A 26,102-nucleotide genomic window follows, 5' to 3' on the forward strand; every position below is an offset into this window, starting at 1 on the left:
GCATTGATCTAATTCTCCGAATCTCTGTCTGTCATCCAGTATACGTCCTATCGTAGCCTACTTTCATTCCCCGCAACAAAGTGGATACCACGGCCTTAGATATGCTGAGTGATGTTCTAGTCCTCGAGGTAATGCTAACATGCAGGCTTGCAAATATGCTAACTGATATACATAAACTCCACCATCGCAGCGTAATACCATCCACCACAGTTTACTTCTTGGAAAAGAACGACATGATATTGCCCTGCCCAGCTTTACCTGCCGGCTTGCCTTTGGGTGCACTCACAGCGGGCTTCTTTTTCGGTGGCGGCGCGGGCTCATCTTCGGAGAAGGACTCCCACGAGGGTTCCTCAACAGTCACTGAGCAGCAGTGGTTAGCTGGAATCCTGCTATAGTCATTGAGAGCCTTACCTAAGTAACCTTCTTCATCCTTGCGGACCTGCTTCTTCATCACTTGACGCCTGCCGCGACGACGGCCTCCCTGAACTGTTATTTCTTCCTTGAGCTCCGGTTTTTTCGGAGGTGGCTGATCAATGAGGTTGGTTTCTTCTGGTGGCTCTGTAGCATCGGGCATTTCTTCGTCTTCGTCTTCATCTGTGTGTGGTCAGATTATGCCAAGCGCTCAGCAAGCTATGGTGCCATACCGTCGTCCTCCATCATTTTCTTCAGCCTCTCTTCGCGCTCTTTCCGACTCTCGCGAGTGGCAGCAGCTGATGCAGACTTCCCACTATCGGGGAAGAGCTCTTCCGGTTCTTCGTCGGCATCGTCATCATCGTCACCGCCAAAAACTGTGTCCATCTGTCAATATATCTGAACGTATCCAAAACACCAAGATCAGAGCACTAACCATCCTCGGCACCACTAGGTTCGGCCTAAATTCCATTAGTATATTTCCTAGAATCATAGAGGAAGCTATACTGACTGATTCTGCCGGGGTTGCCGATTCTTCCTTCTTCTGCTTCGGCTTGGCCTTCGCAAAGGAGCTGAAGAGGTTGCTCTTTTCTCGCTTCACCGGAGCGGCCTTTTCGGTGGGTTTAGATGTGGTCGAGGGCGTACTTTCCCGTGTGGACGCTTGCTCCGATGCCGCGCTTTCCTCCTTCTTTGGCGCTGGTTTTGTCTGGGACGATGTTGCTTCACTTGGCCGTTTCGAGGGTATAGTGGGCTTCGATGTAGTAGCAGTTGGCGCCGGGGCCGGCCGTGCGCCCGTTCTCCGCTGTCCGCATATCAGCACCATGCCTCCCATAAATGCGATGTCCCAGGGTAAGAAGTACCTTGACGTTCTTATTCTGAATCATACCCCACTGTCCGCCGTACTCCAAAGGATCCTCTTGAGAATGGTTGCTCACCATCTCGCGATTGACATCCGTCAAGACATTAAGATCCTGTAACACCGTCTGCTGCAGGCTGTAAATATATATAGACGATATGGACTCGAAGGTAGATTTTGCATCTGATGAGCAGTGTTAATACTTGCTCACTTGAATCAAGCGAGAGAGACAAATGCTGCCCTACCTTCTAAGTCCTCCTCCCGCACCAGTAAAATAGAAGCCATAGGAACAGTATCCGGAGTCGAATCCTGATTGGGCATTGAACTACTCAGGTACGGACTGCTTGGGAATACATCGCCTTTGTTCTCTTCGCCATTGGCGTGACCGTTCGCAGCAGGGGCGGGTGCTTTCTGAACGCCCGTAATAATGTAAGTCGCATTCACGCTCTGCGGTTTCTTGCTGTTCTCATTGTGATGGAAATCATATAGCATCCTTGGTCTGATTAGTCGCAAACCGACGCAAGTATCGAAATTATAACCCACTGTTTCGCCAAAGTACTATGCACCCTCAAAGCCCGACCCAACGAGCGGAAAGTGACCTGCGCAAAACACCTGATGTCAGCCAAAGGTGAACATCAACAATGTCGCAAAGAAAGAAAAAACACAACCTACCGTGCGGCGCTCGTTGAGGACATTCTCCGCCAGATACCTCTTATAATCGGCGACAGCCATTTTATCCAGAGCGCTTGATCATACGTTCGAATGATGGGGGGAAAGCAAGTAAGTGTCGACGCGTCCAAACCACTTAACGCGTATCAGTCAGCGGGTCTTGGCAGCCTTCCCAAACAGTTCAACTAAATACTTGCTGTTTCAATTTACTTTGCGTTGCGGCGAACCTCAACCCCCCCCGGTTCTCGCCACGTACGAATTCCTCTTTCTTCCTGCCGTTGCATTCTCGATCTGCTCCCGCAAACCCATGGAGCAGACGTTTGACCTCCCCGATTCGACCGACTGGCTCGGAACGCCGTTGTCGCTGCTGACGCCACTCGAGTCCGCGCTCCGCTGCCAGGTCTGCAAGGACTTTTTCGATAACCCCGTTATTACCTCGTGCTGTCATACGTTCTGCTCCCTGTGTATCCGGCGGTGTTTGAGCACGGAAGGGAAATGCCCGGCTTGTCGAAGTTCGGACCAGGAGCTGAAGTTGCGGCGGAATTGGGCGGTCCAAGAACTTGTCGAGGCGTTTCAGAATGCAAGACCTAGTGTGTTGGGCCTGGCGAGACGTGCCGCGGCTGAAAATGGGGAGGAGGCAGACGTAACGGCGCAGCCTTCTTCGAAGAAAGGAAGGTCGATGAACGGGATGGGTCAAATACTGAGGTTTCGGAGGGGAGACAGACGCGGTCACGAACTAAAGGCGTGGAGCGGCCAATCGATTCTGCTACTATGGAGGTAGTTGAGGATAGCCAGGATGAGGAATATGTTCCTGGTAAGCCTCTTTATACATGCAATGGATTTACCGTAAGGCTAATGCACTATGGTAGAGGACGGCCTGGTTGCTTGCCCGATCTGCAAACGGAGGATGAAAAACGAAGCAGTATTTCAACACTTAGACCTTTGCACAGGAGATCCAGCGCCCCCGAAAAAGATGTTGTTTGGGTGAGGTCTAGATGCCTTTGATTTATACTCTATATGTGCTGACCGAAATATAGCTCATTGCAACCCATGTCGCCTGCCTCGCGAACTCCGACCAAAGCACCCGAAAGACTTCCCACAATAAATTATTCCTTATTAAAAGATAATGTGCTCCGGAAGAAGCTTAAAGACTTGGGTATACCGAATTGGGGCCCACGGCCCCTTCTGCAACGACGTCACACCGAGTGGATGAACCTGTGGAACGCTAACTGCGACTCGAAAACGCCCAAGCCCAAGCGTGAATTGTTACATGAGTTGGATGTCTGGGAACGCACACAGGGAGGGAGTGCACTTCCTTCCGCCGAGTCTGCTGGCTCCGTTATGCGTAAAGATTTTGATGCAACTGCATGGTCGACAAACCATGAAAACGACTTCAAGCGATTGATTGCAAACGCGCGAAAGCGAAGCGATGCTTTAGTCAGCACGACCATCCCGGCCGCAGCTCCGGTTCAATCGCAAGAGGCACCCACAATTGAGCAGCCCGTGGAGGCTGCAATTTTAACGGATATACCTAAGCCGGAGCAGCCACTCGTAGACCTCACAGGTGCCGCCTATTCTAACATCCAACACGCACAGGAGCCTGGTGATAGTCAAGAGCCTTATACGCTTCCTGGATAGCCAGTCCAATTCCCATGCGCATTTCTTTCTCTCTCGTGTAGGATACCTTGGCCAGAAATGTCTTGCTGATAGAGATATTTTATACCTCACTGTGCCGCGGTGCCGGGATTCTCCTCCACTGACATCCGGGAAAGCCTCTCCTCTAACTCGGAATCCACATCTTGCTCTGAGGCTGCAATGCGCGCGGCCTCCTTGGCCTTTTGTTCGAGGTTGTCGAGTTCGGCGAGCTTTTGACGAGTCTTTTCTGCTTCCTCCTCTTCCCTGGCTTGTCGCTCCTTGTTCTCTAGCTCCTCGAGCTCCTCGTCTATCTCCGCCTCGTCGATCTGGGGACCAGCCTCGTTCATTATGTTTCCAATCTCGTCCACCTTGGACATCTCGTCGCGCAATTCATCAACCACATCTTCAACCCTCTCAGCCCCCCCAATCTGAGTATTGAGGCCACGAAGAACACCTGTGCTTGCCTCCATCACTTGGACGTATTCAACCTGGCCGGTGGCTTGCTCTATCTTAGAGTAAACTTCCTCTAGCTGTGCCAGGGTGTCTAGCCTCTGTTGCAGGTTACGTTCGGCCAGCTTCTTAGAACGCACCGCTGAAAGGGCAGATATCCTGTTCTTGTTATGCAAAGCTGCCTTTGCGGTTGAGTTCAACTCGGAGATTTTGTTCTCCAAACCTTCGACTTGTTTCGTCATGGTTGTCATCAGCGCTTTGATAGAGGCGACGGTGCTATCTTGCTGGGTAATTTCCTTTGGGGCATCGTTTGAGGGTCGGAACTTGATTGTCTGGTGCATGGTTAGTGTGTGAAAGCGCATATAGAGGCCAGTATACATACCTTGCCATCATATGCGATGGCCCCGCTGTCGCGGGATAAATATAACAATAGAACATCAAAGTCCGCTTCTGATAGCTCGCTGTCATGATTTAGGATGGTTCCAAATTCGTTCACAAAGCTCTCCTTAGAATAAATGAGGTCGGCATTCGACGGACTCTGTCCCATGACCTGCTTGACTATCCCTCCCGCAGCCTCCTGTTTCACAGTTAGCACCTTAACCCACACCCCCTAATCAGAAAAACACATACCTTAAGATTCTCCACCAAAATCCACTCCTGACCCTGTAAACCAGGCGAAGACTCATCCGTCCCGACAACAACACCCTTTAACTGCTTCAACCCCCAGCTCATCACATTCCATGGATTCAGAACCCCGGGGTCAATAAGCCGCCACTGCGGCTTCTGCAAAATGGCAGGATTAACCCTATACACCTGCAACGGCACAATCGTCCGGTTCTGCATCGCCTCCTCCTGAAACCCCCAAAAACGCACATTAGCACACCTGCATCGTCCCCAGAAGAAAAAGAAAGAAAGAAAGAAAGACATACCAAAACAGCCCCCAGCGCCACCGGCTGCCCCCATTCCGGGATCTCTAGATCCCGCAACAGCGACTTATCAGCACGGAGAATCAGATGGTCACTTTTCCGCTTCGCCCCCTTAGACGGTGTCGAGAGCTGGCCGTGCGAGGAGGAGATGTAGCCGTGCTTTGCGGCTTTGGTTAGCGCTTGTTCCCATGCTGCTACGTTGACGGCGTAGCCGTCCGGGTTGGTTTTGCGGTGTATGGCGAAGTCGGAGTAGAGGGATGGGAGTCGGTTTCTGGGTAGCAGGTTCGGTTAGTGTTGGGTTGTCGTGGGTTGGAAAGGTTGGGAGGTGTGAGTTGTCATACTTCCGGAATGCATCCTGTGATAGGATGAAGTTGAGAAGGTCGTTCATGTCGAGAATGGCTGGGGTTTGTAAATATTGGCTTATGGTGGTATTGGAGTCTTTGGTGGATAATTAAGATGAAGAGGAGATAAGGCTCTGGTTTCTGTAAGCTGGCGAGCCAGACTGCTCCTCTGGCGCAGGTGGGTTGTTCACAAACTGTTGTAGTTGTTTTGTTACTGTAGTGATCATTGATATGCGATAAGATCAATACACGTGACGTGACTATACCTGATCAGTATAGCTACGTCTAGCCCTTCATGTGACGAGCTTATATCCAAGCCGAAGTTCTGTCCATGACATTTGTAACTCGAATAGATTGGGAAGTATGGAACGAAAGTGGAGCAATATATAAATGCCTCTAATTTTGACATTGACTTTATCGGCTGGAAAGCAGCTTGTATAACGGGCCAATTTGCATGAATGAACTGACATCATCACTACGGCGTACGAGTTGCGGTGCCTGAGATCGACGCTCTTTGCTTCTTCATGGTTACATACACTCTCGTCTCGGGCATTCAATAAAGAAGACTCTCAGACATAAAAATAATTAGATTGGTCATGTGTCTATCAAATGCCCTTTCTTTGTACGCCCATATATTAGCCATTCCATCCTTAAGCTCGTTCAAAATCGTCATTTGCAGGATTATCATCATCTCTCGCTCCTTGCACAGGGCCGAGACCGCCAGAGTCCATCGGGTTAGCGATCAGCGATTTCCGATTCTTCCGCTTGTCTAGCTTTTCGCTCGTCTCCTCAGGCTCGAAAGCGTCTAGAGGATCGGCCGTCGCCGCCTCATCTCCGGTATCTAAGCCTCTAGACTCGAGATATTCAACCTTCACTGCATGTCTCAAGTTATCAACGAAGGCTTGCATTTCCGGTATGGGAAATGCGCCGTTGCTGTCCAGAACATCCGCATAGAGGCGTTCGGCCTCTTCGAGAGATGCAGAGGCCAGTGATGGCTTCCCTAGTCTGAGCCATAGGTCCGCAGCGAGAACACTCCACATGCCAGCTTTCCGGTGCCGAGAGCCAAATCTGACCCCGGTGATTGCATTTCGGGAGGCATAGCAAGCTGAAATTCTTTCGCTGAAGAGTGCCTGACCGATAGAGCCGACTAAACCTAGGTCCATGACCCGCATGGCCCATCTAGCCGCACTTTCGATTCCAGACCCTCCACGAGACTTCAGCAATTCCATGGATAAGGAGAGACAACGCAAGGCATGAGGAGCATCTGAGCATCTTGTGAGGTAGGAATAGCAGGCAGTTTCAATCATCTGATCGATATCATTGATTTTGGATTTTCCAGGCATGGAAAGAGGGTTCAAAAGCATGCTCACAGCACACATTTCATGGACACCAGCATGATACTTCCACGCTTTGTCATTCGCATAGTCTGACCGGAGGAGTTCGTAGGTGGACGCTGACAGCTTCCAGTCACGCAGCATGAAGGCAAAGTCCGCCATCTTTCGGAGAATAGCCTCGGGCACATCCGGTTTGTAGAAGCCATGAGCAAGGTCGTAGTTTCCACTGGTTCCACCACCAGAACCGATAAGGCTAGACCGAGAACCAGACCCGAAACCTGCCCACCGTCGAGACATTGACATGAAACGGCCACTGATGCCACGCCTTCGTGATGCTACCTGGTCATTCCAAACAGTTACTCGGTTCTCCATATACGGTATCACGGACTGAGCGACCAACTCCCGGACGAAGGCTTTGATGGCGGTGACATCGGACTCGAAAAGATACGGTAGACCATCTGTATCTAGGTCTACTAGGGGCTCTATTCGCTGTTAGGTCTAGTACATGAAACCAGTCTCTTCTCTGAAGAACTTTTAAAAACCTACCTGATCGACCCGACAGACGCTCTGCAGGCGAAAGCCATTCGGTTTCGGGCACCTGACAGCTGTCGTCATCGGTCACAACACATTGGTTGCTGCGTAGTCTCAGGAGATGACAATGCAGGCCAAAGTGACGTTTCATTTGGTCGTACAGTTTCGTTGATTCCGTGATGTCATCACGATCCTCATCATGAACCAGGACATAGTATCGGAGGTACTCGGGATGAACCCACTCCGGTAGCTTCCTATCTCCATTGCTGGTATCCGCATATAGCCGTCGTAAAGTCTCAAGGGGAGATGTATTTCGTGAGCTAATGACGATAACGCTTGCCACGGGGTGGCGGAAAGTCTCATGCGGAGTTGGTGAAGAGACTGATAGCAGCTGCCGTAGAAATGATTTATATAATGGGGATGTTGTCGGGAAATTGAGAAAGTCTTTTGGCCGTAGTATGCCTCCCAGTGGATCATCTGGCGATTCCAATTGCCTCTGTAGCGCTTCGTCTAATTGTGTCAGAGGTGGCGTTCTCGGTTCAGACGGAACTTGTGAGTTGCCCCCTAAGTCGACAAACCGGACTCCATAATCTTCCCAACCACGACTTGCCCCTACACTATCGCGTACCACAATCTTCCCCGGAACCGTTTCTCCAAACGGGCGAATCAGCTCCCAAAAGCCGCCCGCGAAGCCTTTTTGCCGGACTAGTTCATCAGTATCGACCGATGCGTAAACCCCGACTACCGGGGAGAATGAGCGTATAATCAAAGAGCGTATGTCTTCAGAACCATCCAGCCGTCCTTCCGTCGGAGAACCTAGTGACGATCGGGCCAATTGCGGCGTTGACGATCGTATAGATCGAGCATGGGGCGATGCGGATCTAATCGGCAGCTCCGCAGCGTTGGCCGAAAGAGGGGGTTGCGGGGGAGAGGTGGCAATTCTGGAGTCTACTAGGTCCGAATCTAGATTTGGAGAAGAGTCGCAACGCTGATCTGGGTATCTCGTCTTGGATGCGACTCGCGGAACGCCGGGCGAGAAGGACGGCGGAGGTCTGACCGGAGCAGCATCTCCGGGCGATGTCATGGACTCCGAGTGGATGGCGAAGCGGGACTGGTAGAAATGAAAGGGACTTTAGAGCCCATGGACCGAAGCTAGAAAGATTAAAAGGGAGGTGGGGGGATGCACGCAGGAGCAGTCAGTATTCGAGTACCACGTGGGTGTAAAGAGAAGGAAGAAAGTGGAAGACGGAGATCGAGGGTCAGGGGAGGGATGTTGTTGTTGACGGGATTAAATGGAAGCCAAGTCACCGCGGCAGAAACAACAACGCAACGTGATGCAATAATTAATTTACTAAATAAATGGAGGTTTCAGGTAGTCGAGGTAGACTTAAAGCTACGGAAAATATATTTCTCTCGAGACAAAGAGACCCATAGGGAATTATAGTGAAAACTCAAAAAGCTGCAAGGGGAATAAATTTCATTCAGGTTCCATTAACTCTCTTTTCAGTGATTGACCAGGACCAAATGATCTCAATGCCGACAAGGCGGAAGGCGGTGGTCCCAGCTACCTGATCGCAAAGTATAAAAAAAGACGGGCAGAATGACTCGAGTCATCAATGCGGGCACCGACAACAAACTCCATAGAGTCATACTGTAACTTCCTCCTGTCATGGAAACGATCCATGTTCAAACCCACTTTTTTACGCATCCTTCCTGAGATATATCAGTTCAGCCCACCCAACAATTTCTGCGAACTGTCTATGTTTCCACTCATTCTACAAGAATTCCGCCTAGTACCAGAAGCACCCCACTAAGATCAAACCCACCGATCTGTCGCTGGCGCTCAACTGTGTGCAATTATTCCATGAACCACGAGATATCTAGAAACTCTTCTCCTGAGAGAGCTACCAAAAGAAGACGCATTTGTTCCCCCACCTTGCGCAAGAACCTTTCGGACGAAATGGCCGCGATATCCGACCAGCCGCTTCCCATAATTCAACTCACGCCCCTCGAGAACACCTTGAAATCCCTTCTTCTAGATGTCGCAGACTATATACGAGAACGAACGATTGCAGAAGGAGGCAATGCGGCGGACACCCCCCGCACGGTACTGCGTTTCACAGGAGGTTGGGTGCGGGACAAGCTGCTCGGCATTGATAGCCATGATATCGATGTGGGCATAAACAACATGACAGGCTACCAATTCGGCCTTCTGCTTAAAGACTACTTAGATATCCCAGAAAACCTGCAGAAGTATAAGAAGAACCACAACAATGGCGAACTCAAGGACGCTATCGTCAGTCTCCATAAAATTGAGGCTAACCCAGAGAAGTCAAAGCACCTGGAAACGGTCACTACCAAGATCTTTGGGCTAGATATCGATTTGGTCAACCTACGGAAGGAAACCTACTCGGATGATAGTCGCAATCCCCAGATGGAGTTTGGCACGGCCGAGGAGGACGCGATGCGCCGGGATGCAACCATCAATGCCCTCTTTTATAATTTGAACGAGTCCAAAGTAGAGGATTTTACTCGGAGGGGCTTTGAAGATATGAGAGATCAAGTAATCCGCACACCAATGGAGCCGTATCAAACCTTTAAGGATGACCCGCTACGTGTACTGCGACTCATTCGGTTTGCCAGCCGATTAGGATATCGCATTGATGAAGATACGGAGAACGCCATGAAAAACAAGGATATCAGTGAAGCACTCAAACTGAAGATCAGTAGAGAGCGCGTGGGGACCGAAATGACGAAGATGCTCAAAGGTAATAGAGCCTCTATCTGCAGCCATGCTCTACCTACTCACAACATATAGGACCGGATCCCCGAGGTGCTCTACAATTTATTGACCGCCTTGAACTATACCAGACGATTTTTGCAAACCACCAAGATGATGTCGGCGTGGATACATCTTCCTGGGCTCTGGCCTACAATGCTCTGCAGGAGTTATTACACTCCGAGGACACTTCGATACCTATCGCACGTGTGCGCGACCTACTTATTCGCGACGCCCAAGAAGCTTATTATGCTTGGGTGATCGCTGCATTCGCACCCTGGTCTACGGTGCCAGATCGCGTGGCGCAAGGACCCAAAGCAAAGCCACTTCCTCCCCGCGCGGCGGAAGTCGCTAAGGATAGCCTTCGCGCTGATAACAAAACGATCAACCTACTCCGTGATGCGGCTTGTCATTGGCGCTCTATCGTGGGCGTGAAATCCTCCCTTCTGGAGGAGCGCATGAGTGGCACCGCGGCAGAGATTAGACAGCAAATTGGATTATACATCCGTACATGGAACAAGGACTGGAGACTTTGCTGTACCTTGGCGATCTTGCAAGAAGTCGCGCAGGGAGGCGAGTTCAACAAAGGTGAGATACTTCCCCCTTTGTCCTTCGCTTTCCGATTGTACTAACTCATATGTGCTTGGTAGTGATCCAAGAGTACAACAAGTTTCTCTCATACCTCGTAGAACACAACCTGGAGAACGTCTACGATATGAAACCCATCGTAAACGGGGTTGAGGTTGCCCAGCACCTTGCAGCTCCGAAAGGACCTTGGATGAGTAAGGCCTTGGACATGGTGATTCGGTGGCAGCTGCTACACCCGGAGATCACAGATAAGGCAAAGGCGTTGGAAGAAGTGTCAAGCCGAAAGGAAGAGCTGGACATACGCTCGAAGTGACGGAGTCAACCTACAACAACATAACCACCTAAACACAACAAGAAGTGAGAAAACCTATAGCAGTCAACAGAGTATGCAACAGCTGCCCAAGTTGCAATCTGCCGGATATATTCTCCCTAGTTGCACAATTAAGCAACAGGGTTTCCTAAGAAAGTAAAAGTGGAGCGAGACCATGCAAAATAGCGTCATACAGCGAAGCGTGGCTGGCCGTTGACGTAAGATGAAATCCACACGATTCGGCATCAACATCCATCCATAGACCAACGTCAATCCATGATTATCCCTGACAACGAACCTATAAGACCACATAAATAGACATAGACATAGACATAATACACAACACAATCACTCACAAAAATACTTCTCGTGAAGAACGGACTTGCAACATGAGCACCACAACCACTACAATCTCAAGCACAATAACGATCGAGGAAGCAGGGGCCGCAAGTGTTCGCTCACATATCTCCCAACTCCAAGAAACACAACACTCACACCCCAATAGACGATAGGCTCCCGACCAACGCAACAAGACCAATACACATTCCTCCTCCCCGAGAACTTCTCCACGAACCCAGGCGACGACAAGATCGCCTTCTTCGCAGTTTACGACGGACAGTACATACCACCCCCTTACCTTTCTTCGATATGAACCAACTAACCAAAACCACAGTGGCTCCAGTAAAGTCTCCAAACACGCTAATGAAACCATCCAGCGCTTCCTACAAGAAAGCCCGCAGTTCAAATCCGGTCGGTACGAAGAGGCCATCAAAGAAGCGATCGAGAAAGAAGAAGCGGAGCTGCTGACAGGATTCCACGACGGCGAGGAGAAATTCGCGACGTCCGGGTCGACTGCTGCGTTGGCCTTGGTCAATTTGACGCAGGGCTTTCTGGTCGTGGGCAACTTGGGTGATTCGCATATTCTACTGGCAGATTATACTGGTTCGAGTCAGGGGGCTACTAATATCGTACGTGATGCGCGATTTGATACATCCGGGAAGACGGGACCTAATCTAACTGCCACACAGCGTCGGATAACGAGGGCACATAAGCCGGGCGATTCTGACGAGAAGAACCGAATCATGGATGCCGGGGGTGTGGTCAACACGGACAGTGGGACGGAAAGGCTAGGTGAGTGTTCCTGTGTGCGATGAATAAAGATTCAGTTCATGATTCCCACTGACACGGGGATAAATACAGGTGCCCTGAACATGTCCCGGGCGCTGGGTGATCTCCAGTATAAGGAACCTCTAATTAACTCGGGGACGGGCCCGCTCAATGAAGCGCAGATACGGGCTGATATCACGTCGTCCACTGAGCAACGGAGTCTTCTCTCGAATGAACCGTACCTGACACGAGTCGACCTGAATGACGGGAACCAGCACGTTTTGATCTTAACCTCAGATGGCGTGACTAATGGGCTTGACGATGAGATTATCGTGCACGGGTTATTAACGTGCTACCAGTCTGGGTTGAATGCAACAGAGTCTGCGAAGTATATTGTGGACGAGACTGCGGATGTGCCGGGTAGTGATAATGCTACTTGCATTGCGGTTTTTATTGGTAGCTCATGAGTGGTGGTCTGTTGTTCTCGATGTGTATATGGGTAGACATGTAAATAGGCCCTTGGATTTAAAGTTCCTTGGACAGGAGAGTGGAATAGATATCATGCTTGTAAGATAGAACAAGTAGACAGCGTCTATGGACACTTGCACTGAAAAGGCTTTATTTTGTAGGCATATACAAGCATTGTCATGCCCTAAAACCAACATATCCCATTCAACTGCGTGACGACTAAGATAAACAAGGAAAAAGGGGAAAAAAGAAGTCTCACGATAGAGCTCAATCAAGTTAATATCGACTACATTATGACACTTCGCCACTCTCGCCAGGCTCAAAAAAACGAGACATGCATCATATGAAAATGGAAAGTAAAGCCGCTTCGGATAAAAAGAGAGAAAAAGAGAGAAAACGAAAAAGAAGAAAAAAGAACCCCGTGGACGAGTTAGAATGAACGAGATTAAAAGACAGAAAACGAAAGCTCCTACTTCTCGACATGACGAGATAGAGCTTGAATAAAGGCCTCTCCCCACTTAGCACTATTCACAGAAACATTAGTTAGCTCAGCAAAGGATAAAAAGGATGAGGTCCTAAATTACCTTGTGTGGGTGGTAATAAAGTCTCGTAGATTCTCATATCGCTCCTTCCTCTCCTTCTCGTCCATGGTGATTGCTTGATGGACAGCATCTGACAGCTCCTGAACGCTGGAGGGATGGAAGGTAACGCTGCCCTCAGACATGAAGGATGCAGCGCCTGCAAGCTCAGAGAGCACAAGAACGCCATGTTTATTCTCTTGACAAGCCACATATTCCGATGCAACCAGGTTCATGCCGTCCCTTCGGGAGGTGAGAAGACATATATCAGAAATGCAGTACAAGGCCGTCAATTCAGTAAAAGATACAGACCGGTGCATGTAAATGAGCGGTGTCCCATCAGGCGTAGCTAACGTTATTTAGCACAAAGCCCGAGAGAGAAGAAGTGGGTTCCATACCATGCTCCCCGTTTATCTTGCCGACAAGCGTAGAAATCTCCTTCTCAAGCTCCTGATACTCCTTCACATCCTCACGGCTGGGTATAGCTACTTGGATCAGGGTGACCTTTCCCTCCAGCTCGGGATAGGTCTTCAGGAAATGGTCCCACCCCTCGAGCTTCTGAACTAGACCTTTGGTGTAATCCAACCGATCTACACCGATAATGACGGTTTTATCTTCATACCGCTTTTCCAGCTCTTTGATACGCCTTTGGACGTCTGGATCCTGCATGGAGTCATTGAACTTCTGGGGGTCGATCCCGACCACAAATGTGCCAACGCAGGCAGTGTGTCCTTCATATTCAAGCTGGCTTTCGTTTTCAGAATTCGCGCCCCTGTAATTTTATCAGCACATGTACCAGGAGATTCCGACGAAAAAAAAAAAAAGATAAAGAGAAACCCAAGACTCACAAACTACGTGCACAACTCTCAGTAAAGTTCCGCCTATACTCATCCGTGTGGAAGCCAATCACGTCGCAAGCAAGCAAGCCCTTGAGTAAGTCCTTCTGCACAGGAATCGCCCGCCAAAAGTCCTCCGCCGGAAACGGCGTATGCAATGTAAATCCAATCGGGCAGTTCTTCCCCTGCTTCTTGAGTCGCTCACGCAAGAGAGAAGGCAAGAGCAATAGATGGTAATCATGAACCCAGATAAGATCCCCGTTAGCCGCTTCTTTGGCGACGGTATCAGCAAAGATCTCATTCACACGCTGATATGCCTCCCACGCGTCTTCATTGAAGGCGACCCCAGATTGGTAGTGGAGGATGGGCCAGAGAACAGAGTCTATGGGTGGTTAGTGTGTGAGTGTGACTGGGCGATAGATATGGTATGGAGGAGAGGTGCATACTCGAGAACTTGTTATAATGGTCGTGCGCCAATTGCTCGTCCAAGAAAATGCCCACTGCGCTATTCTCTGCCAGGGCATCTGAGACCTTTTTCTGCTCCTCTGGGTCCTCGATAGCCTTGCCAGGCCAGCCGAACCAGCGGAAGTTCGTTGACTTTGTCAGACCCGACAGGCTGTTACAAGGCCACCACTGGATAGGCTGGACTTGTATGTGCCGTTTTCTTCCTTGACTGATAGTGGAAGACGGTTCGAGACAATAATCAACCCGCGCTTCTTCTCATTCTCCGTCGCCATGTTGAGTGTTGAACAGGAAGCTAGTGCTGATTGTTTGGAGTGTATCTAACCGCTAAAGCTCAGGTTCAAATGTTTGCTATTTTCTAGACCAGAATACTATGTCTGCAGTAGCACTACTATAAGAGGACCAGCATGATATCCCTGATTTACGGTGAAGATGCGTCTTTGGTGGTGAATGAAGGATGCGTATACACATGACGTCATGATGATAACGAGGACGCTGGCAAAACAACAGCCAAGATAAAGCAATCCTTGGCTACGAGTATTTTTCTAGGAACAGCCTTCCTTGTGCCAATGGCTAGAAAGTGGCGCGGGGTGCTGTGCTACATAGTATATAATGGCGGTCCTATATAGGACTAGGCAGTGGAGATCTTAGTGGTGAGAGTAGATCCGCATCAGAGTTCAGGGATACGGAAAATGTCCGATTGCCTTAGAGGCTTAGGCCAATGGTGTGGGCTATGTTATCCTCATGTGGTAGCACTGATACTTGACTGGAGATAGTCTCGAGAGCTAATCTGACTAAGGTCCTATCGGCACATAGCTGGAGAGTACCGCAACATGGAAAAGCTATTTTGCCAAAGGGGAATTAGTATGCAGAATCTGTGATTAGTCTCTCGATTATTGCCTCTGTGGAACAATTTCTCAGTGACAACATATGATATATTATCGTGAATAGGAGCGTTGATACTCATCCAAAATATGCCACCAGTTGATGGGTACAGATCCGAATAAGACCCTATCCCAAATGGTGATGCTCACACAAACAACTTTACTTTCATGGGAAGTAATATGCTAATGGCATGTTATTTCAGAATTCAGTCTCTGGGCTCTGAAGCATTGAAATAGCTTATCCTTTGCAGCCTCTAGTGTCTAGTATTTTGTAATCTGCAGTTCTTCTCAGCTTTCCTCAGGAATGCCTTTAAAGGCCTACTAACTAGTGATGTAAAGCGGCACTCTACGTCACACATCCTTCTTTACATCTTTCATCACCCATGTCTATCTTCTGGCGAATGTTCCTCCTACATCACTTGTCGGTCATTGTTCCGACGCGATCTATGGTCCGGGTCGCTCGGCATTTGTATCAAACCCTAAAATTCCCCCAAAGAGCCTGCAGAAGATCCATCACAGGGACCGGCTATTGGAAATCAAGGCAAAACGACTGGCTCCTGGGCCATAAAAAGTTGTATGACAAACACACACTTGCTATTGGACCCGACTGTCCTCGTGATCTTCGAACCCTGTAGCTATGGAAGAGATGCACCGACTATTGAGGCCTGGGGCGAGCTGTGTGACCTAAGCAGAGAATGACGAGCCTGCGACTCATACACCTGTAATGGTGGCTTCTGGGGTAAATATTGAATGGCCCAATTAGCTGTGTGGCATTTGTAACGTCGCCATGACATCTCACTGAGGTGTGCGTCTGACCGTTGGATTGCTAGCAGAAGGGCAGGATATAAGGGTCTAAAGACCTGCTCTGGCAGTATGGCTATTACCCATACAAGTACTAGCAATCAAGTCAATTCACCCCGTGCTCTATATTTAGTGACATACAACTTCTCGAGCAACAATCAATGGCGCCCCGTGTTAGCGATGCAATCAAAGAGGATCACCGTGAACTGGAACAATATTATGACCGGATCACCCAATCAACTGACCAGGATGAGCAGACAAGGTATCAGAACCTGTTCACCTGGGAACTAGCTCGTCATTCCATCGGCGAAGAGCTCGTGATTTATCCCGCCATGGAGAAGAATGTCGCCAATGGTAAAGCTCTGGCCGAGAAGGATCGCAGGGAGCACCAGAGCGTGAGTTATACGACACAAATCCCACCCAGACAATGAAGCTCACAGCAGGACAGGTTAAGGAACAATTGAAAAAGTTCCAGAATCTCAATGCTTCAGATGCAGAATTCATCCCGACTCTCAAGGCCCTGATGGAGGACCTCGTGTCGCATATCAAGGAAGAGGAAGCAACGGATCTGCCCGCCTTAGAGGAGAGCCTGTCCCCGGAAGAAAGTGAGAAGCTTTCTGAGTCGTTTGGTCGAACCAAGATGTTTGTGCCTTCTCGCTCTCACCCGAGTGCTCCGAGTAAGCCGCCGTATGAGACGGCTGTGGGCCTTCTTGCAGCGCCCATTGACCATCTGGCGGATCTGTTCCGCAAATGGCCTGAGACTTCTACCATGCCTAACCCGTCTACCGAATGAATATATTGTCTCGCAATGAAATTGTAACGAAGGAAGCAACGTCAGGCTGGAGAGATACGGTTCTAGGCAGCGGTGTATGTACCTGGATATTATAATGTATAGTCGCGTCTATGCTTTGTTGAATTTGTTGTGTCTATGGAATATATGTGTCCAGATTATGAGAAATGGCGCTTTGCCTTGTGACGGCGGGTTGAATGTGCCTTGAAAATGAATAACTGAAATAATATATGGTGCCAGTATGAATTTTAGCACTACTGGAAACTACTGATTCTTATGAGTAGGATGTTGACGGTATGTACATTTCAAATAGAGACATAATATTCAAGCTCTATGTTTCTACATGGACTTGTATATAGCACACGTTTATTCCTCTTCTCTGCACTCGTCGCTCAAGTCTCGACCCTCGCAACTTACTGTATATCAACCGCCTCCTTATGAGTATATCTTTTCACTTCCTATAAACCCATCTCCACCGAGTCCAAATCCTTGCGTCCAACCTGGGCTGGTTTTCCGAGCCTCGCGAATCTTCCAGAATATAGAACCCTAACCCAGATTAGTCCACTTCATCCAAAAGACCCATAAAAAATATGAAAAACAGTTACCTACATCATACACAGCACGCAAATCCTCCTTGTAAACCTTTCCATCCTTCTGTATGAGAAGCCATGTAGTTCCCCATTCGAACAAAGCCGCACCCCACTGCACAAGATTTGCGATTAGCATAACCTACTTATGCTAGTTATAGAACGATGGCCACTTACTCCGAACGGATCAGCAGCGCAGCGGTGGCCATGCATCAGCTGGAACAGCTCACGCAACGTCAATGCTCCATCATTATCCGAGTCCCATTTCGCAAACAGATTCTCGAAAAGCTGCGGGATGAAGCGGCCTTCAGGGTCATAGGTACCACTGTCCGAACCGTGCTGGAGCGCACCAGTTAGTCCAACTGCTATTATCCAAGGGGAAAAGGACCTACCTTCGCCTTGTGTACGCTGCGCACGTAAACTCGAAACCACGGATCCGGGAGCCAGCTATATGCCAGTCGAGTCGGGTAGGAAAAGTTAATGTTGATGATCAACATCGCCAGGAGTGAAAAGAGGATATTGAAACCCAATTCCCGGAATCCGATATAGGTATCCCATGGGAAGATCATTCCATCGCCGTCACGGTCCCAGAAGAGGACGTGTTGCTGGAGAGGGGTCTATCCACGTGTATGTCAGCTATATGTAAGTTCGTTGGATGCCATGGTTGCCATTGTGGGAACGCACGTATCCCCGGACCTTGCTGGCCCATTCTTGGTCGCCGGAGGGTTTGTCAATGGATACTGCGACATCTGCGCGCGCGACGCCGGGATTATCTATGGCTGCGTTGATGTGAGTCGCGGGTATCCGTTTCACGGTAATCGGAGCTTCTTTAGCGACCACGGTGATGCTGGGACTGTCGCCGTTGGATATGGCATGTTTTTCGTCCTTCAGGGACGTGTCGATGGTTACTTTGGAGGGCATCTTTGACTAGATAGTGAGTGTTGTTGATTTACTGTTTCCGGGAAATGGAGCCCTTTAATAGACGATCCAAGTGACATCATCCTTGGCCGAAGCTCGACGTCACAATGGAATTCATGGGATTGCTGTCCTCGCCAACGTCATTTTGAGGTACTGCTCCACATCATATGATAGGAAAAGTAGTAAAAGGAGTACAGCTGATAAGGCTACCAATATGCAATTCATTGCGAATGTCTTCGGTCGACCACTGTTGTGCTGCGGTTTTCTGTCTCTCGATGGCCTCCGAAATCATACAGTAAACTAATATAATAGTCTTACAATCACCCTCTATCTACACAGCATTCCGGAGTACTTAGCAGTGTCTTGTGAAAACACTAATACCAAATATGGCTCTTGTCGCCCAAAGCGCAACCTTCATCCATCAGTATCTCTCTTCATTTCTTCTCTCCAAGCCCCGTAAATCCCCCCAAGCGCTGAAGCTAGGGATTCTATCATCAGCGCAGATCAACGCCGTTGCAGGTATGTAGCCCCTGCTTTTCTGCAGATTATTATGGCTGGTGACGATGGATCAGTTATCCATCCCGTGGAAACACACCCGGATGTAATATTATACGCTATTGCATCTCGCAATGCTGCGACTGCCGCTCAGGCAGCAAAACAGTACAACATCACCAAATCCTACGGGTCGTACCAGGATCTCTTGGATGACCCTGCTGTGGATATTGTATACGTGTCAACCCCCAACGGCCAGCATTATGAATGGACTTCCAAGGCCCTGCAGGCTGGAAAGCATGTGCTGTGTGAGAAGCCGTTCACATCGAACGCAGATGAAGCAAAGGGCCTAGTGAGCCTAGCAAAAGAGAAGGGATTGACTCTTGAAGAAGCAGTAGGTCTATGCTGACACCTCAGGTAGAAAGCAATGGGTAGACTGACACACGTATAGTTCCACTGGCAATTCCACCCTGCAGCACATGCATGGCGGCATATCCTAGAGTCCGGCCAGCATGGAAGAATCCTGCGGACGAAGGCCGTGATGACTGCTAGTCCCGGTGTACCAAAGGGAGATATCCGATGGCAGTATGATCTAGGTGGTGAGTGCTTTAACTCTTAAAAGTTAATCTACTATTGCTTGCTCTGACATCGTTAGGTGGCTCCGCCATGGACATGACGTATGCCTTATCATTTACTCGTTACGCTCTCCGCGCACGGCACCCTAAAGCCATCAACTCTGTTACTGTCCGCGTCTCCAGTGATGATCCACGCGTCGACGCGGCCATGTACGCCTATCTGACCTTCGTCGGACCTCGGGATACCGAGGTCCATAGCCAGATCTATACCGACATGGAACGACAGTGGATTGCCGGCGTTGTGCCACGCTTCTGGGAGTTGCCTTCTATCGAAGTGGAGACTGAGCGGGCCATCATCTTCTTCTACAATGCGATGATGCCACATCTGTATCACTACATCGCTGTCACCGACAAGACAACGGGACAGACGCGTTACCACAAACAATACAAAGGAGGTCCTTTGTGGGCCAACGTTACGACGACCGGTGGAAAAGGTGGCAGTTCGCATTGGAGTACTTACCGCTGGCAGCTGGAGGCGTTCGTCGATGTCGTCAAAGGCAAAACACCCACATACTGGATCGCCGGTGAGGATAGCATTTGTCAGATGGAATGCATTGATGCTTTGTATCAAGCGGCTGGTCTACCAGTGCGCGGAGCGCCAGCTAAGATAGGCTGAAACCACGACCAGGTGGAGATCTCAGAATTGGAGCTTTTTGATAGCAAGGTGTAACGATGTTAATTAAATGTTAATGAGGCTTTATACCTTGAATGTCTTATATCCAGACAGTCAATATATGCTTAATCAATGAAATGTGATTTTATCCGCTGAGTGGCTTGTTCATGGAGTATTCTTCCACGATATGCAGGATGTTGTAATTGTCTTCTCCAAGAGAGACAACAATGACGACATACCTTTTGTCCAGTCACGTGTAAGTGTTAGGTACTGCCATTTCCCACCGCCTGCCTTGAATCTCCAAATCACACCCATTATGTAAACCAATACCAAATGCTCATTTACATATGATATCCTTTGCATTTCTTCGTGTTCCTCTTTTTCCCTTTTTATTTTTTACCAGGAGGACAAACTGTGTGTGAACATCGGCTAGTAATTAATGGTAATGGAAGAACTTCGGAAAGCGTGCCACGAGGCGCTGTCACAGCGGCATTCGACTTCCACTGTCCCAGAAGCACATACAGAGAATATTGCACTTCCTGAAAAATTAGATCTGCTATGGCAGGATGTGTCATCGCAAGGGAATACAAGTAATTTGGACGTAAGCAAATATCGGCATGGATTATGTTGAACATAAACATATATTAATGATACCTCAGCTATGCGAAAGTCTCCTTGTCGCATATAACTTCTTAAAAGCCCGGGGTCCGAAAGACCTATCCGGTGCTGACCAGGTTGCTGCAAATAAGATATATGCCTGGGCAAGCGATGCTGCACTTCCGTCCCCAGTTTATGCTCAGATAGAAGAACCATCGGATGGTGAGTCAAGATTCGGCTTGACCTGATGAATAGCTGTTCTAACTGCCATAGTAGAACAGAAAGATGCTATCTTGGAAGACCAAGTAAGGTCGAAGATTGCCTTGTCCGTGCTGTCCTTATTGGCTGAATCACTCCCAATATCCAAAGCCGAGAGTGCGGCAGACGTTGTGATTGCATTAGCCAGCTTCTCATCTACGGAAGATCCGTGGACACCGCAAGACGCATTCACATGTGCCACTACCCTACTGGATCCTTTCGCTTCAGCAACTGCTACAAACCCAGAAACGAACGCTACCTTCTGGTCCGTAATCGAAAGGATCCTCAAGGACAGAATCAGACCACTCTTCGCAAAGACCAGAAACCCAGCTATCACCTCCGCAGGACGCAAGAACTTCCACCCGGTCCCATTACCCCGATTTGACGCCAGCATTCTAGACCCAGAAACCAAGCCATGGAAGATCCAAGATATCTACGCCATGACCGTCCTCTCCTGGATAATCCAGCAATACAAAGTACGTCTTCCCCCTCTTCCCCAACATAACCACAGCACTAACAACCACCCCCAGCCTACCAACCAAACCAATCTCGAAGCCCACTTCCCCCTGCTCGTCCCCCCAATCCTAGCCCTAATCGACGACGACACAACCGCCATCAAAACACAAGGCTGCGCCCTGCTCAGAAAACTCCTAACCCCCATCCAAGAAACCCAATCCCCAATCCTGCACCGCACAAACCTAACCTCCGTCTTCGAAGACGCCTTAAAACCCTGCCTCCTCTCCCTCCCCACCATAACCCCCGAACCCGACTCCATCAGCCTTCTAAAAGAAGCCTACCCAGCCCTGCTCACCCTCCAAAAAACAACCTACACCAACACCCCCTCCTCACAAACCCAAACACAATCCAACAAACTCGCAACCTACATATCCCGTCTCACAACCACCCTCCGCGAAAACCTCATCCCCTCATTCCACCACATAAGCTCCACGAACCCGACGTCTCTATCACCGGACCTGGCATCATTCCCGTATCCGCGTCTCTCGACGCTGCTTCTGGAGCAGGTGGTGGCTGTCCTGGGAGAGCTGGGGATCCATACGACGAAGTTCCTGCGGGAGATTGTGCCTCTGGTGCATGATACGCTGGCGAATCCGTTTGGAACGGCGTATCCGCCCTTGCTTTTGGGTGGCGTGGAGGTTGCAAGGGTGGTGGTTTTGAATGCGCATCCGCGGGTGTGGATGTGGCGGGGAGAGATATTGGGTGCGGTGTGCGCGTGCTGGCTTCATGTTTGTGAGGAGGAGAGGGAGATTGTGGATCGGGGTAAAAGGGGTGGATTGTCTGGGAGTGAGGGCGCGGGTATGGAGAGGATTAAGAAGGAGTTGAGGGGTGTGGTTTATTTGCTGAAGTTCGCTTTGCGGCATTCGATTCAAGAAGACGGTGGGGAGGATCAGTTGGAGGCGAAGGAGAATCTGGAAAAGGAATTGCAAGAGTTGGTTGATGCGGAGGAGAGTTTACGTGGTCTTTTGTTGGAGGAGATTGATGCTAATGATGGGGGCTTTTTTGGGGAGGCGTAGGTGGTTAGTTTCTTGTTTATAGAATTTCTTATGTATGATCATGTCATGGGAAATAATGGTTTGGTAGTAACTAACATGCTAAGCTAAGACTTGCGAACGCTAATATAGACGTGGTGCGTGTGGGTATCGCGTCATTAGTTTATGTTCATGAATCGTGGTGCAGAAATATACAGCTGTCAAATGTCAACTCGCTGCTTGAAAAGACTCTTGCCCCTCAACCATTGCCGATAGCGCTTGTAACGCTTCATTTCATGATCCTCTGCCGAAACTGAGAGTCCTTCGTCCGATATATTGAGGAACTCGGCGTAGTCTGCCATGTTGAGATCCGCGTTGGCCTTGAGAGCGGAGTCTTCAATGTTGCATTTATTGACATACTCGATCAAATCCAAGTTTGATTCTCGCTCGCGAGCAGAAGTGGCTGTAAGCTCGTCCCTAGAAGTTACGACAAGAGGTACCTTCAAGGGATGATTGATATAGCGTTCATACTCCTCTGCCTCCGCGGATGTGACCGAGGGGTTCAAGGAGTCATTCACCAATTGGCCCAAGGTCCACTGGGAGATTTGCGCTTTGCTAGGTGTGGAGCGCTGAGTGTAATTGCTGGGCTGCGAAGCCCCAAATGATGAGTCTCTCATGATTCCAGACCCTGTATTAGCAGAGAGATGCCAATTTGGCCCAGGTGTAACATTGTCAAAACGTATCCTTTCCGGACGATCTCGGACAAAGTCTGGCTCCTGTATCTTGACGCTCCGCTGTTGCTGTTGACGTTCTCTGTTGACCTGCTCATTTGGGATTCGAGCCACAAAGGGACTGAGATCATACAGCGCCCCCGACGAAGGACGGAAGGGGAGATACCGAAGCGTAGAGTTCATCTTGTAGGAGAAGATCTTCGAGAATGATGAAACAGCCAATGGCCTGTAGTATTCGAGCCAGTAATCGTCGTATCGAGACAGAGACTCCTTAGGCGGGGATGGTGGCGGCGGCAGCTCTTTTTCTTTAAGATTATCAGGTGTAAACCAGTGTATATAGTTGGGTCGTGGCTTATTTGACCAGGACTTTGGATTAGCGTGGTGCAAGTAATAGTCGGTTGATAAATCCCAAAGCATTGGCTGACCCTGCGAAAAGATATAATTGCCAAGGAAAAGGTTGTATGCCTCCTGTCGCTGCGCATCCAAAAACGAGTTATTATAGTACCTCTTGAAACTCTCCACCATATCCCGTGAATGGCTGCTCCATTGATTGATCTTTCGGTACGTGGCCATTGTGTTGACTAGATGCGACCCTCCATATTGGATTGCAATGGTATCACCGTGGTCATGCCACATGTCAGTAAACAGATTGACCGCATCTGTGTCATATTCCACCGTTGTACCCTCGATAATTCCGAGCGCATGAAGCTGGTGGCCAAGTGCCCGTTTTCCAATCACAAATTGAGCGGCATTGGTGCGATCCAGGCAATCAATACAGTTTGTCCTTGCAACACCATTTTGTAACCTTAGGCCAGACTCTGCATCATGCCCATTCTTGAAAAAGCCGGTCTTGGGGATAATCTCGCCCGCAATTTCTTCAAGTGTTCCTATAACATCCTGATCACGGCTCTTCGCGGCTCGACTCATATCCCAGGGCTTGTAGATAAGCTTTTTGTCTTCCGGCAAGAATTGGTTGAGATAGTTTATGGCATTGGTGTATTCCTTAAGAAGCTTTGACTCTCGTGGGGTGCGCTCTCTGGACTTTATCAGGTTCAGGACATAGATCGGGGCCCCGTATCTCTCGAACAAATTATCAAAATGCAACGCTGCGGCAGAATAGAATGGGTCGACCAGGTTTAATTCAATACCGGGCTTCGGAGATACGCCGGAATTTTCCTGCGTCCAGTAGAGAGGAATGCTTCCCCGGTGCTGGACATAGGAAGTGTAGAGAGGATTTGCATAAAGGTCGGGGCCGGCGGCGTGGAATGAGGTGGTTGTCATTTCAGACACGATTTGCTCAGTCTCAACGTCATTGGCGACATAACCCAGGTCGTTGGCACCTCGCTTCAGGAAGCGCGCTCCCGCAAAGAATCGAGACCGACGAGCGATAATAGTGATGTAAACCAAGCGGCCGTATATAGACATCTTCGCTTGTTCAACATATCCATGGATGATAGGCAGGCACCACTCAAAAGGGTTCTTCAGATTCTCGATGGCAGGGCCAAGAAGGTGATGATTCCATATGAACATTGTGTTGTAGTCTTGCTGAGAAGGCATCGGGTAGCCATCTTGGTGGGCTCTGCGTTCTCGACAGATATTGCGCTGCAATGTGTGGGTGATATCGTAAGAGTAGCTGAAATAGAACGAGCGAGTTAAGTCAAGGTTATTCAGAATAGCGATATATCTAGCCTCTTCAGGGTTCTTATCCGGTCTGAGCTTTGAGGTGCTTGGGTTGGTCAGGGAGATCAATTCGGTCCCATCAATTTGGTAGACATAATGGCCACCGATCATGGCAACTTGACTCCTTTTAGTCACAAGAAGCATATAGTATGTACCGGTAAACCTGATGAATCCCAGCATAGCCCATGCGCTGCACCTCAGCTTTAGGCCGCCAGATATTTTATTGCCATCGTCAATAGCATCTAGTAACTGACTCATTTCTCTCTTGCTGTACACAATATCGTCTTCAGCAACGTTCAGATCACCTGTCTCGGTCGTTCGATCGATTTTCAAAATCCTGAAGCGGGTGTCCGACAAGTCCATACCGACCATATAGAATCGTGTTGCCGTTTCGTACAGAGAGAATTTATGCATCCGATTGATACCTTCTTCGCCGTTATCGAAGAACATCGACCGCTGCTTTTGAAGGGAGGTAGGGGTAGAGTCTCTCTCGAAAGAAGTTGCGATACATGGCTCTTCATCCTCATCTCCTCCGTCATCGCTTATTGCAGCTGCCGACGGTGGGTTGTATGGCACTGGAGCATAAGGCGGGAGCACTCTGGTTGGGGGTATCGAGCCGTCTTCTTGATCGGGGAATTTCCGGTCTGCCTGCTCTTCGGATACTTTGTTGCTGGACGTGGATTTAAACGATGCATCTGCGCTCCCTATATTTAAACCCACTAGTGAGTTCGCCAAGCTCTGATCAGCAACTGATGGGGTCCTGGAAGAGCCGTCATCAACGGTTCCTTCAGCGGGATCGCAAGGACGGGTGATTTCTTCAAGACTCTCCATGTCTGTAGACTGAGGAAGATGGGGCTAGACATCAAGTGCTAGGACATGAGGTTCTACCAAGAAGATCTAGAGAATCATTGTCAATGATCACCATGGTTTGGTGGTGAAGGAGGTTCCAAAGAGGAGTTGAAGGAAGATGCAAGTTTGTTGTTGATGTTGGTTGATTGAGATAAGATAAAGGACGTCATGTGTTGTCTTACCGTACGATACCCAAGATACGCCTATCAAGCTCTAAGTGCGACTACATGATGTAATATACTGGTAATATAACGGTACTAGTGGCCTACAATAATATTATCACTGGATAGTATTACACTATTTGCAGTTGGGTCGACAAGAAATATACCCAACTCTCGCGGCCGTCCTGTTGCACGTTTGCAGTCCAATTAAATACTTAGCCAGCAATCAAGAAACAAGAAATGATGACAAGTCTACAGCCTTCCGGGACTTGACCTCTGTCCAAACATAATAGTACTGGATATCTGTTTAGTTAATGTTTTTCTTCGGGATACGAAAG

General features: G+C 49.1%; 11 protein-coding genes across 11 annotated transcripts; 5 read left to right on the plus strand and 6 right to left on the minus strand.

The window, feature by feature from the left end:
• Positions 1-211: 211 nt before the first annotated feature.
• On the minus strand, positions 212-1,999 carry ANOM_001926 (uncharacterized protein; the record flags this gene model as incomplete). The annotated part of the gene is made up of 9 exons (XM_015547183.1): positions 212-360; positions 412-594; positions 645-788; positions 848-872; positions 923-1,213; positions 1,272-1,450; positions 1,513-1,760; positions 1,811-1,866; positions 1,940-1,999. 9 exons carry the CDS (start codon positions 1,997-1,999, stop codon positions 212-214), a joined length of 1,335 nt encoding a protein of 444 aa, XP_015410445.1.
• Positions 2,000-2,243: 244 nt separating this feature from the next.
• Positions 2,244-3,574, plus strand: rad18 (E3 ubiquitin-protein ligase RAD18; the record flags this gene model as incomplete). Its single annotated transcript, XM_015547184.1, has 4 exons — positions 2,244-2,579; positions 2,651-2,750; positions 2,806-2,920; positions 2,974-3,574. The coding sequence occupies 4 exons, from the start codon at positions 2,244-2,246 to the stop codon at positions 3,572-3,574; spliced, it is 1,152 nt and encodes a 383-aa protein (XP_015410444.1).
• An 86-nt stretch (positions 3,575-3,660) lies between these two features.
• ANOM_001928 (putative vacuolar sorting protein SNF7 family protein) lies at positions 3,661-5,359 on the minus strand (the record flags this gene model as incomplete). Its single annotated transcript, XM_015547185.1, has 5 exons — positions 5,289-5,359; positions 4,951-5,218; positions 4,652-4,873; positions 4,404-4,598; positions 3,661-4,353 (listed from the first exon to the last, which is right to left on the minus strand). The coding sequence occupies exons 1-5, from the start codon at positions 5,333-5,335 to the stop codon at positions 3,661-3,663; spliced, it is 1,425 nt and encodes a 474-aa protein (XP_015410443.1). The 5' UTR covers positions 5,336-5,359.
• A 579-nt stretch (positions 5,360-5,938) lies between these two features.
• Positions 5,939-8,237, minus strand: ANOM_001929 (TRAPP III-specific subunit 85 family protein; the record flags this gene model as incomplete). The annotated part of the gene is made up of 2 exons (XM_015547186.1): positions 5,939-7,104; positions 7,169-8,237. The coding sequence occupies 2 exons, from the start codon at positions 8,235-8,237 to the stop codon at positions 5,939-5,941; spliced, it is 2,235 nt and encodes a 744-aa protein (XP_015410442.1).
• An 876-nt stretch (positions 8,238-9,113) lies between these two features.
• On the plus strand, positions 9,114-10,833 carry ANOM_001930 (tRNA adenylyltransferase; the record flags this gene model as incomplete). Its single annotated transcript, XM_015547187.1, has 3 exons — positions 9,114-9,921; positions 9,972-10,520; positions 10,583-10,833. 3 exons carry the CDS (start codon positions 9,114-9,116, stop codon positions 10,831-10,833), a joined length of 1,608 nt encoding a protein of 535 aa, XP_015410474.1.
• A 309-nt stretch (positions 10,834-11,142) lies between these two features.
• Positions 11,143-12,404, plus strand: ANOM_001931 (PP2C family serine/threonine-protein phosphatase; the record flags this gene model as incomplete). Its single annotated transcript, XM_015547188.1, has 5 exons — positions 11,143-11,282; positions 11,336-11,448; positions 11,504-11,798; positions 11,859-11,961; positions 12,031-12,404. The coding sequence occupies exons 1-5, from the start codon at positions 11,220-11,222 to the stop codon at positions 12,402-12,404; spliced, it is 948 nt and encodes a 315-aa protein (XP_015410475.1). The 5' UTR covers positions 11,143-11,219.
• Positions 12,405-12,833: 429 nt separating this feature from the next.
• ANOM_001932 (trehalose-6-phosphate synthase) lies at positions 12,834-14,556 on the minus strand (the record flags this gene model as incomplete). Its single annotated transcript, XM_015547189.1, has 6 exons — positions 12,834-12,929; positions 12,990-13,332; positions 13,382-13,755; positions 13,832-14,201; positions 14,266-14,380; positions 14,443-14,556. 6 exons carry the CDS (start codon positions 14,554-14,556, stop codon positions 12,875-12,877), a joined length of 1,371 nt encoding a protein of 456 aa, XP_015410476.1. The 3' UTR covers positions 12,834-12,874.
• A 1,571-nt stretch (positions 14,557-16,127) lies between these two features.
• ANOM_001933 (hemerythrin domain-containing protein) lies at positions 16,128-16,759 on the plus strand (the record flags this gene model as incomplete). The annotated part of the gene is made up of 2 exons (XM_015547190.1): positions 16,128-16,361; positions 16,415-16,759. 2 exons carry the CDS (start codon positions 16,128-16,130, stop codon positions 16,757-16,759), a joined length of 579 nt encoding a protein of 192 aa, XP_015410477.1.
• Positions 16,760-17,191: 432 nt separating this feature from the next.
• ANOM_001934 (caleosin family protein) lies at positions 17,192-18,264 on the minus strand (the record flags this gene model as incomplete). The annotated part of the gene is made up of 5 exons (XM_015547191.1): positions 17,192-17,302; positions 17,366-17,458; positions 17,521-17,682; positions 17,736-17,960; positions 18,028-18,264. The coding sequence occupies 5 exons, from the start codon at positions 18,262-18,264 to the stop codon at positions 17,192-17,194; spliced, it is 828 nt and encodes a 275-aa protein (XP_015410470.1).
• A 383-nt stretch (positions 18,265-18,647) lies between these two features.
• Positions 18,648-22,388, plus strand: ANOM_001935 (uncharacterized protein; the record flags this gene model as incomplete). The annotated part of the gene is made up of 7 exons (XM_015547192.1): positions 18,648-18,780; positions 18,834-19,147; positions 19,205-19,352; positions 19,409-19,974; positions 20,661-20,820; positions 20,872-21,332; positions 21,387-22,388. The coding sequence occupies 7 exons, from the start codon at positions 18,648-18,650 to the stop codon at positions 22,386-22,388; spliced, it is 2,784 nt and encodes a 927-aa protein (XP_015410471.1).
• Positions 22,389-22,564: 176 nt separating this feature from the next.
• ANOM_001936 (phosphatidylinositol-3,5-bisphosphate 5-phosphatase) lies at positions 22,565-25,585 on the minus strand (the record flags this gene model as incomplete). Its single annotated transcript, XM_015547193.1, has 1 exon — positions 22,565-25,585. One exon carries the CDS (start codon positions 25,583-25,585, stop codon positions 22,565-22,567), a length of 3,021 nt encoding a protein of 1,006 aa, XP_015410472.1.
• Between the last annotated feature and the right edge of the window lie 517 nt (positions 25,586-26,102).

Source organism: Aspergillus nomiae (genome assembly GCF_001204775.2).
Source record: "Aspergillus nomiae NRRL 13137 chromosome Unknown contig00029, whole genome shotgun sequence".
Taxonomy (NCBI): domain Eukaryota; kingdom Fungi; phylum Ascomycota; class Eurotiomycetes; order Eurotiales; family Aspergillaceae; genus Aspergillus; species Aspergillus nomiae.